This window comes from Epinephelus fuscoguttatus, linkage group LG10 (genome assembly GCF_011397635.1).
Source record: "Epinephelus fuscoguttatus linkage group LG10, E.fuscoguttatus.final_Chr_v1".
In the NCBI taxonomy this organism is placed as follows: Eukaryota; Metazoa; Chordata; class Actinopteri; order Perciformes; family Serranidae; genus Epinephelus; species Epinephelus fuscoguttatus.
The window spans coordinates 23,501,137-23,513,035 of NC_064761.1; the positions used below are offsets into that span (position 1 = coordinate 23,501,137).

An 11,899-nucleotide genomic window follows, 5' to 3' on the forward strand; every position below is an offset into this window, starting at 1 on the left:
GAGTGATAACATTTCAAATGCTTGGAAAAGCTTGCACTGATATATACATACATAACATGTGCGTTACATGCTATAATTTGGGGTTTTAATTTTGCATTGATCACAGTTCACCAAAAATTGAAAAACTGCCAAACTCAACAGCAGGAATAAAGCGGTCTAACCGGGATCATGAAATGTTTGTGACTACTGATTTATTGATCTAGTAATTGACTTTATTTGCAGTGACTGTAATGTGTTTTTTTTAAATAAACTGCGGTAATGGTGGAAGCCACACCAAAAATTAAAAGTGTTTAAGAAAGGCATTGTTAGTTTTTATGTAATTAATTCCAGCAGGATTAAAAAGTATCTTTAAAACATTAAGTACACTTGGAGTTCGTCAAGCAGCTGTAAAAATATGCAATAAAGCTTTCTGAAACACCTAGTTAGAAAGTTTCATTTGTGTATATGGTTGGACATGGTTTACTGATTTTACTTGGTGAAATAAAAGAACCTTGACGATGACATGGAGCTCAAAGAAGACTATCACTGAATGCTGAAAGAAAAACCAATTAAGTATCTTTAAAACAATTGAAAGCATTTGTCTGAAGAAAGTTACATTTTAATGATGTGAGGTAACATGCTGTTATTGCCATGCGCAAAGCAAAGTCTGCTTAGCCATATATATGAGGTAGATGTTCACAAAAACACCACACTGTAATGTGATGTGCAAAGTCAGATATCACATCTACGTACATTAAATGTAATGAACTTGAAACAATCATGGAAAACATTTTTTCTTAATCCATGAAAGGGTGTGACGTTGAAACCTAAAGAGGCAGGAACACGCCTTTGCTGATTCTATGACTCACAAGAGAGGTGTGGTCCCATCTGGCCTCGTATAAATGACTTTGAAAGATACAGTCTTTCCATACACTGTACATGACCTTTAATACATTTCAGGGTTATGCAATTGTTATTATTTACCAGTATTTGCCCTCACTTAAGAAGACAAAAATTTAGTGAACATTAACATACGTCAACATCTTGACATATTAAAACCTCAATGTATGTTCTATATAAAATGTATTTTGTGTGCATTTTCCAAACATTTGAGTGTAAATAACTAGAAGCAGACTAAAATCACCCATCAGTTAGTGAATGCCAGTGTAGTTAAAGAAAGCAGCCCACACAGGCCAGGGGAGAGAGAGGGTGGAAGTCAAAGGAGGCAAAAACCACACAGGTAGGACAAAGTAAAGCCAAGGACAGTCGGGATAAAGAGAGTCAAAAGGGAAGACGGGGACATACTAAAGGAAAAAACACTGGATCTGCATTTAGGAGCTTTTCAGACCAGGAAAAACAAAGCCACGGCAGGTTTGTGCCACTATTAAACACGTTTGTTTTACTGCACTTGACACAAAAGAGGTTCTCTGAGAAATTTAGAAAAATTCAGAAATAAGGAGAGAAACTTAAAGAGTAAGGCTTTTACTGGGTCCATTAGACAGAAGTCACAGGGTAAAATTTAATATCTGTATAACTAAGCATACTCCTCTGAACACCCAGTCCAAGATGAAACTGATTCACCATCCTAGTGAAAGGTCATACACTTCACTGAATACAGAACCTGCATTGACCATGAACACTGCTATTGTTGACGGCAGCACTGGTCTGCAACCTGGAAGCCACCGTCCTGGGGAAGATGCTCTGCTACCGCCTTCAGCTTTGGCCAACAGGAACCCACAACCAAACCAAATACTGTGGCAGGGGGATGATCAAACAACAGCAGAGAGAAAGGAGGGGCAGCGCTACTGAGTGCAGGGTTTACACACCTAACAACAGATGCAGACCAGAAGCTCCTTTGACTTCACTACCCAAACTCACACCTGTGAAGAATGTGGAGGAGGACAGGAGGGTTGGGGAGGAGGAGAAAGGAAGAACAACACAAGATAATAAAAATCATAAAAGACAGAAGCAGAGGGATGGTGGTCAAAGCAGGGACACGGCTAAATGATGTGTATTAAAACAAAGCCACTGCTGTGCTGGAGCTTCGAGTGAAGCAGCTACTTAATGAGAAACTGTTAAGAGATAAGCACACACCAAACTGGGCCTGAAAGAGCTCAAAGAGTCAGATTTTGTAATTACCAGCCAATCTAGAGGTTACTCTATTTAAAGACATTTCCTCTACTGGGTAGTGATTTATAGGAGGAAAAAGATTTCTTTGTCAGTGCTGCATTATGACAAAACACCATCACTTCCTTTCACTCATGACTTGATGGAATAAATCTTTTGATAATGTGTGATTCAAAAACTCCTGGACGAAAGACTTCATAGGTTATCAGAAGACTTTTAAGGATTTTTGAGGTCCTTTTTTAAGAATTCTTAAAGGGAAACCTGAGTATTTTTCAACCTGGACCATATTTTCCCATATTTCTGTGTCTGCATGATGAATGGTGACTTTTTTTTTAACTGGTTCAGTATTGAGAGAGACAGTGCCAGAAGCAACAACAAAATAGGCTGCAATGTAATCCCTACGAGCAACGAGCACTGTGCTTGTTTTTGTCACTGACAGGCTCAGATTGTTAAAAGAAGTGTTTGACAAAATTGCAGAAAGGACCCTACAGAAAATGAAACCTTTTTCCTATCCTTCTGTTGGTGATTTTGTGATTGTGATCAAGTCTTACTTAAGGAGATGTCCCGTTCTGAGATCTTGAGAGCCTGACTTGTTACAGGAAAAACAACGGTAGATACGTTAGCGAGTGTTGGAAAGAGAAGTGTCAGGATAAGGGGCCATACACATACTATGTTTTTTGCACCCTCAAATTCACTGTTTCAAATGTAGACATGCCGCAGGCGCACTCAAGTGCCAGAGCAACACCGTCGGGTGCACAAGTGTTCCTGAGCACCCATTTTTCAGAGCACGACGGCTGCACTCTGAGATAAACCGAGCTCAACTTTTGGAATGCAGCACCACACACTGCATGTCATGTTACAAGAAATCAGTCTATGGTAAATATGGAAAAGGGGATCATTTTGGTGCAGGGCTGCCAGAGCTTTAAATCTCTCCCACGGACGATAGGCCTACACACATTTAGACAGCACCTGGAAGAAGATCAGCCTTGCACTCAGGATTTCAGGTAAATATCAATAATAAATTATAAATTATTTGCTACAGTGCTTGTTAAAGTTGCCCAGCAACCTCATGTGCAACCTGCCGCTATGCTCTAGGAAGATGGCTCAGAAATAGCACCCAGCACCCGACCTTGTGTTTTCCAGGCAGTTAAAGACACAGCATATGCACAGCCCCAAAGTCTGGTGTATTAGAAGGCCGAGCTTACTGTTATTCCAAAGATTTTCAATGTCATGGTTGAATGTGTGGCTGAGTCAACAATGGCCATGAGATTTTAGAATGGCATTTATCCTTGAGCAACACCTGGTTACACACACTAACAAACACACCAGATCAGTGAAATGTAAGGAATACATCCCAATTCTCTGTGGGGTCTTTTTTGTAATGCTGTCAGACTCTTACAATAACAATCTGAACCTGTCAGTGGCAAAAACAAGCCAACAAACAAGTGCTTAATGGATAGAAATTGACAGTGCACAATTACATTGCAGTCTACTTTTCTCTCAATACTGGACCACTTTCCAAAATTGTTGTCTCTATTATTTAGACATATAAATATGGGACAATAGGGTCTGGGTTTGAAAAAAAAAAAAAAACCTCACAGAAGTTTCCCTTTAACAAGCACACGTATAGGGAACACCAGAGATGCAAACCAGTTGCACATATGCTGAGTAATCTCAAGGAAGTTTCAACTGACAAGCGTGAGCTGGCTGGAAAGTCATGGTGCAATACGAAGCAATATTTGTGCATTGTGAGGTAATGTTTTTATACACATTAAGTGAAATGAACATAGACACATTTATTTCTATTAATGTATAAATATCTCTTTGACATCAATCAACCCAGGACTGCTCAGCAATGTGCACCTGGTCCCATCTGAATAAATGACTGTTTGCAACACCATGGTACAAGACATGTTTTTAACATCGCCTACAAAACCACTGATCCAATACACACTGGTTATTTGGTGTAAAGGAAGACTCTTTGTAGCATTATTTAGCAACCACAACCATAGACAGGAGGGCTGTTGCAGAAGAAGAAGCAATTCAGAGCAAGAAGCAGGCTACTTCCTCATATTTTTTCATTATTCTGAATCTATGTTATCTCATTCTGTAAAGGTCACTTTGAGGTGGGAGAAACCACAGATACCATACTTGAAGCAGGTACAAGTATAGGGCACAGACTGAGACCCATGCAAACGTGGAGGACAAGTTTGCACTGCTACAATTACTTTGATATTCATTTTAAAAGTTTATACTGGACTAAACACCGATGCAGTAACTTTACGAGAACACAGCTGAGGTTTTGATCACTCACCAGACGACAGGAGGCTTTTGAGGAAAGTGAAGTTCTCGCCTATCTTGTCGAAGTCAGGTAGTAGTTTGGCTATTTCCTCCATCTCTGGAAGAGCTTTGGCCAGTTTATCTGTGTATAGAAGAGATAATAGGTCAAGTAGAGAAGACAGAAACGCAGAGGCCTTATCTAATGTTCAGCTATGTTTCAAGTATAATCCAAGAATAATTGTCCTCCTTTGAAATAAGGGATCCTTTATAAGAAAGGCAAGGTCAAGTATGAGCACATTAGCTTGGATCACAACATTAAAATTAAAACACTTACCAAGATCAATTTGTTCACTCAGTTCCCAGACAAAATCAGGAATGACCCAGTTGTATTCACTAAAATCAGGCAGCATGTCCTTCCACTCATCATAGGTCTGGAGATAAAATGACAGGCTTATGTTATCTTAGCATAAATCAGAGTTTTACAGCACTGTTTCCAATGAATACCATCACAGCAGAGGGGAAGCTTTATTAAGCATCCAGGGAAAAGTTGGACAAAACTAAGGTCGTTGTTAACTTCTTGCGTTTGCCTCTGTTCATTTTCTGTTTATCGCTAAGCTCATGTGATGAAATACTAACTCTCTAACTCTGCGATGATGAGATACCTGAAAACTTAAAGTCAGAGACACTTGATATTGACCTTTTTAGCAGTGTATCCTCCTCCCACTGCCGACCCCAGCAGAATGTATCGAAGCCTTAGCAGCCGGGCAGCGAGGCGGGCCACCCAGAAGTTGCGCTGCTGCTGGTGGCCACGGCCCCCTGACCCTGGGGGAGGCTTGGGAGGCCGCATGGGCAACCGTGACATGGAGGTAAAATAGCGGGCTGCCGTGCGATGGGGTGGACGCTGGGGGTTGGTGTTTCCAGAGTAGCGGTGGTGGATGGCACGGGATAGAGGGTGCAGCTTCTGCAGCGGTACCCGAAATCTCACTCCCATGTTGGTGGAGACCAGGTTCCTGCAGGCCATGCTGAGAAGGCAGAAAAATTGAACAATAAATACACAAGCTCGCCTACCTCATGTGCCTATAAACACCTGATTATACACCTATCAGGCAACATCATTTCTTAAAATTTAATTATCCGGGAAATCTTGGGTCCTGGCATTCATGTGCACTTGACACGCTCCACCCATCCAAACGATGTTGCAGACCAAGTACCACTCCTCTTGGCTACTACCCAATGGCAGTGGACCCCCAGCAGGACAATGCACCAAGCCCGAGGAAGGTGACAGGAATGGCCGGAAGAACATGACAAAGACCTAAAGACGTCCACTTGGCCTCCTAATTCCCCATATCCCAACATGATTGAACATTGGTGGGACATGTTGGTGCCCCACCTTACAACCCACAGGACTCAAAGGATTTGCTGCCACCACCCTGGTGCCAGACACCACAGGACATCCTGCAGAGATCCTGTCTCCATTTCTCGACTGGTCAGAACCAAGTCTCATCCAAGGAGGCCCCATCATGGATCAGGGCTACCTCTGGGGTGCCAGCACATCCCATAAATTCTCAATCAGATTGAGATGTTGGCAAATGAGCTGAAATTGAGCTTCTTGTTACATTCCTGATGGCAGTTTGTCTGGTGTGATAGGATGTCTTTTCCTGCTGGGGAGGCAACGGCATTAGGGAGCTCTGTTGTGGGGGTACTTAGTCTGTACAGGTGTTTTGGTGGGTGGAGCGCTTCAAGTGGCATCCACATGAATGCCAAGACCCACGGTTTCCCAGCAGAACATTGCATTATGATGCAATGATTAATGTTATTGACTTGGTTTTAATGTTTTGGCTGATACGTGTATAACCTCAGTAGATGCTTCTGGTCATCCCTCTAATTTCATCCCTGATAATGCTGTTACTGACCAGAGAGCGGCATACAAATCTAATTTTAGTCTTAAGAGAATATATTAGACCATAAAAAGGGACACTACGTAAATCTAAAGCTTGTATCAGTAATTCCAGTGGTTGCTAGTCAGACTAGCAGTAGCTGTACCCATAGTAGGATCAGCCAGGGTTAGAAATCAGCACCAACCACCAGCCAAATGTTGGTAAAATATGCAAGTGGCTGCTAGCTTAGCTTCACTCATCAGCTATAGAAACATAGGTTATCTGGTGGGCTGTCAGGTTGAAATCCACAGTAGCAGGTGGACAAAAAAGTTAATTCCCAACCCTGAGTAGAGTCAAGATTGTGTAAGTCAAACAAATGTCTTCATTTCCAGCCTGTGACTCCATCATCAGGGAAGGCCTTTGAGCCAGCCTATGAGATACTGTACAGAGAGTAGCTGATAGCTAAGGGTAATAAAATACGTAGCTAAATTATTGTTGCTAGAGTATAAGCTTGTCATACTGTATCACATTATAGATTCTAGTGGTGTGTTTTTAGTACAAGGCAGGGCAACATAAAGCTGTACCATGCTACATTCAAATGCAGTCTGTAAACAAATCCATCGTGTTTACGGTAACGTTACATTACTATCATGTGTTTAGCTAAGCAAACACTATATATATATATTATTCATATGATTCACCTTACGGCCTACTATTTGATAATATACAGTATGCCAGCTCAAATCACAAAGGTCTGTAAGTCAGGTCAGACTGTAGGATAAACCAAATTCTCCAGAAAAACACGGTATAGCTAGCTAAACACGTTAACGTTACCTAGCTAATAATAAAGTAACGTCAAAATCAAACATAGCGGCACAGGTCACTTTGAAACTAAAGATAAATGTCGGTGGCAGTTTGTGAAGAGGTTAATTAGCATATCGTTAGCTAACGTCATATTAATGTGTTTGGTTTTTACTGGGAAGACGGCTATTTACACGAAGCAGGTAGCTAGCTTCGCTGCCCTCAGCTGTCAAAATGACCAGCTAGCTATGTGTGCTTTCTGTCTACCACGGCTAACACAGCTAGCTTCTGCTACCGTTACCTTCACTAAATGGGAACTTACCAGGCAGCTTTACTCCCGACACGCAACATGGCGCCGTTATCAACAGCGGGTTAACACTAATCTCTTTCAAAATGTCTCTTTAAGCACGGTTTGATTCATCTTTCCAAAAGGAACACATTTGCTCGCCTATTGTGGCAGCTAACTAGCTCGTTAGCTAACAAGGACACAGCCAGAGTGACAGTCCACTTCCTGTGAATGGTACTACTGTCAAATGAGCACTGGCAGAAAACACAGCAGTGAAGTAGTTCCTATGTGAAGAAGGATTGAAGGCTTTAATTTGACTGAACTAAATGTCCCAAAAAATACAGAATTTAGTCTTAGATTTGTATTTTTGGGAAATCGCTTTGTAAAATAAGTTGCCTGGGCCAGTGGGATGATAATGTATATGTGATACAGGCAATATGTCATAATCATATTGATGCCTTCATCAAACAAGCAACAACTAGACATATGTTGCACATATTGTATATATTTCTTATTCCTGTTCCTACTTATGAATATATTGTGTTGTACACTGTAGCATTATACACATATTTTGTATTTCTAACTTTAAATACCAGTTTTATACATTGTATTGTAAAATAAAGCATTTTTTTTTTACACTCTTTACATACTCAGCACATGTAGTTTTCATTGATTTACATAGTAGTGTTAGCACTGTAGAACACCACAAATGTTTTATTTTTTTTTATTTTTTTTACATACTTCATTCTTATAATTCTTATTTCTTCTTCTATAACCCTCTATGCTTTACATCTGATGTAAGAAACCACAATTTCCCCCTGGAATCAGTTAAGTGTTTCTGATTCTGATGCTGATTCTGGACAGTGTTTGCTACAAGATGCAAAAGTGATAAAGACTTGCTCTATCACCCAAGCTTTAATTTTGTAAGATCAGAATGGTATGAATTGTAAGTAATTCCCTCAACCAAAAGTGCTCATATATCAAAAGTAGACACCATTTTAAGGGCTACCTGTTAGTTGGGACATTTACATAGGCAATACTATCAACATGGCTGACAGAGATGTCATTTGAATAAACAGGTGCAGCTTGGACTTGTTAAGGACAAAGTACAATTGAGATTAAGTTGATGACTGAGAGACTGCAGACATACAAAACCGGGAGCTTGAAGGTCCTCTGCCAGAAAAATTTGAGCATTAACCATTCATTTTCTGCATTTTGGTGATTTGTTCTGCATCAATATATGATATATTTTTTTCAGTATAAGTGCTATGCTACTTTCAAGATTGTATTTGTGGGGACAAATGCACATATTCTACATACTGACAGGCACATGTCTCCTGCACCCCCCCTGAAATCTACACCTATGCATGCAGATTTAAGTGCTCAGTGAATAGGCAAGGTTTTGCATGTCTCACAGAAGGGTCCAGAAGTCAACACATGTAAGATTTGTAGCTGTGAAACTTTCTCTCTAGTCTCACTTATAAATAATTACAGAAAATCCAGTTGCTGCAGCTGTTCACCTACCTCCCGATATATACACAGGACTTTACATAAGCTACATTTGTGAATTTTAGGTTGAGTGCTTACACCAGTGAGGTGGAACTTTTACAAGACTGAAGCTGCGTTATGTACTTGTATGTTCAAATTTCTTATATCGGACTGCATGAAAATGGTTTCAAAAGCTCTGCTTAATGAGATTTCTTATATCTGAATTTCAGGGATTAATATATGTAACCTCAGCAGCCCTCAGTATCCAACTATCCAGTATGTGCTGCTCAGTTATTCACAGCTAGGTGATCCAGTTCAGTCAGTGAATATCTTGTGATTAAATCATATTAACCAGGTACTGCATTTAATATGCATTGTAAACAGGTAAACTCAACTCTACTTAATCTGCTGCAGCTTCCGTAGCTTCATGGTATCCCACACATACACAACGGAAATAAATAACTCACAGATGTGCCATTTTGAGAACATTTATTGAAAAGGAGGAAATCAAGATAAATCTGAAATACAATCTGTAGGGAGAAAGAAATGAAAATAAATAAAAAATAAATTATAAAGTACAAAAATTTTCAAAAAAAAAAAAAAAGTACATCTTTGCCAATAAAAACAAAAAATATATCCCACATTGGCCTCTTGCTGAGGTGTAGGAGCTGCAAATAAAAAGCCCACCAGATAAAGTGTACTGAAGGAGCTGACATACAGTACAGATGGACTGCAATAAAAAGTTTTACCAACACTATATTTTCATTCAGTTTGGGTATCAACTTTTATTATTTTCTGAATTCATTACAAATAGACACATTTCCCTGAGGAAACAACATCCACATGAGGTTTCATTTACTCAGTGGCTGACTCGATCTAAATGCCATTCGATAGTTTGTTTAAAATACATGATGTGAATAAGAGGCCAATGATAACTGTCAAAAGTCGGTATATGTTGTACCTGTATAAGAGCATAGAGGTTTCAGCATAAAAGCCATTGCTTTGACATAGCTGTGTCAGGTTAAAGGCAAAACTGTAGCGTAGAAGACAAGCAATAGTAGTATTTACACTTTGCACGTCATTGAGTTGATTCATTTTCTGTATCAAGGTGCACAGTTATGACCGAGCTGAGACTGCATCATTTTGCCCCTAGCAGCAATATAGTCGCACTTCTACAACAGACCGCTGATATCGAGCAGCAATGCACATTCTTTTCGCCAATTACATTTTAATTTCACATGGATGTAAATGATCGTTTAAAAAGTTTCAGACAAAGAAAGTAAAATATGTACATCGGATGATCAAATGGAAAAGTAACAAGATTGTCTAATGGTGCTCAGATTCTGGATTCGCTGAGAGGAGGCGCCAAATATACTACACCAGTTGAATTCCCTTCTTGTGTCAAGTCCTTAATATTACACAAAGCATTGAGACAAAAGAGAAGCATAAAAAAAAGCTGAGAGGTCTACTTTAAGAGACAAAATGTTTCCACTCAGGACTCAACTTTCTTCAAAACTCTAAAGTAGACATGTGCTGCGTTGTGTTTACCCCAAAAATAAACAAATTCAATCATACTTCACAATAACTGATTCAATGTGTGAAATAAATGCCCAGGATTCATGCCCAAATAAGATCCAAGCTAATGCGACTCCATAGAAAAAGTGAAAGAACAAATAAATCCAACAGACAGTACAAATCAAAAGTAGACAGACAACTGATTGTAACACAGTACCAAAATAGTAGAAAAAGACACACCAGCCCTTTGATAATCCAAAAACCATACATTTTTATAACTAAATCTTTTGACTTTTATGCACACGCTAGAAATGTACATCTCATATATACAGATAGAATCCAACCTCTAATATTATTATCACCTTTTAAAGTCTACGTCTGCCGAGTCAAATCAGATTTGACGAGATAAACACGAGCTAAAATTAAACCTTTCTTCTTTTTTTATCTTTTCAAATAACCAACACAGATGTGATGAAAAGTCTTAAAAAGAATCAATAACCATAGTATTGCATTGCATTAATTTTTGTTCTTTACACAACATTCAGTTTTAGCCTCAGTAGCTATCTAGAGAAAATAAAAACAAACCCTGAAAGCAAATATAAAAAGAAGAAATACCGCTGAGTATTCAGAGATGTATAAACCCATGTGGCCCATGTTTTTGACAACATATAATCTATCTGCAAATTGGCACAAAGTCTATTTGGGCCATGTTTTGCAGTTCTCACCTACAGTACTATAAATCATCCCACAGAATACTAGTAACCACCCATCAAATAATATCTCTTCAGACCATTTTCTCATATCACATTTGAGCTCATCATAAAACAGTATGGATCACAGGTATTCATATGCATTTGTAACATTACAAGTATCTCAATAGACAATGGCTTTTAGGAGCTGAGCAACTTCAGACTTGTGATTTTGTTCTACATGAATAAAACCATCACTTATCAATGGACAAGCTGAATGCGATGTCATGAAGTGTCACATGATGCAGTGCTGCAACCAGAGGCTTGATAAATAATTGCTTAATTTTGTCGGGGAGGAGGAGTAACATTACATTTATTTGAACATTCTATTGACATTGTGTCCCATATGTGTTTATAAGCAGTCTGACAAAACATTGGGACACACACTCTCTGAAATCCTTAATATTGAACCACACAATTTATGAAAGGCAGGCTGCAGGCAGAGTACACAGTTATATTGACATTGACAACCAGCTGTATGTGTGTTGGTGTCTTTGCTTTAAAGTGATACTCCATCCTAAATCTGTCCTTGAAGGATCAAACACTGTCTCTGGTGGCTGTTAAAAGTTTGTCTTCTTCTTGCAACGACTGTGGTCAGCTTGAATTTAATCAATTGAGCAGTAGATGCTGTTGGATACAAGACAAGCTTGACAAAAAGGAAACAGTGATGCTGGTTCTGTTTAGCAGGGTGCTGCAGCGTATATCAAGATAGTTTCTAGGCGTCAGGCAATATATCGTCAAGAAGCCGACAACAAGGACTACAGTATGTGATGGAAGGATATATTCACGATGTTAAC

The 11,899-nt window shown here is 39.4% G+C and overlaps 1 protein-coding gene across 4 annotated transcripts in view; it reads right to left on the minus strand.

Moving 5' to 3' along the window:
- Nucleotides 1–7,593, minus strand: part of opa1 (OPA1 mitochondrial dynamin like GTPase) — a 43,843-nt gene extending 36,250 nt beyond the window's left edge. For 2 of the 4 annotated variants that reach the window (XM_049587582.1, XM_049587580.1), the window contains exons 1-5: nucleotides 7,387–7,593; nucleotides 5,084–5,408; nucleotides 4,721–4,817; nucleotides 4,421–4,528; nucleotides 1,806–1,859 (exon numbers count right to left, since the gene is read on the minus strand). In XM_049587582.1, coding sequence (XP_049443539.1) covers nucleotides 1,806–1,859; nucleotides 4,421–4,528; nucleotides 4,721–4,817; nucleotides 5,084–5,408; nucleotides 7,387–7,415 — 613 coding nt within the window. In that variant the 5' untranslated portion in view covers nucleotides 7,416–7,593. The remainder of the gene's footprint in view (nucleotides 1–1,805; nucleotides 1,860–4,420; nucleotides 4,529–4,720; nucleotides 4,818–5,083; nucleotides 5,409–7,386) is intronic. The other 2 variants (XM_049587583.1, XM_049587581.1) reach the window with 1 other exon arrangement.
- Between the last annotated feature and the right edge of the window lie 4,306 nt (nucleotides 7,594–11,899).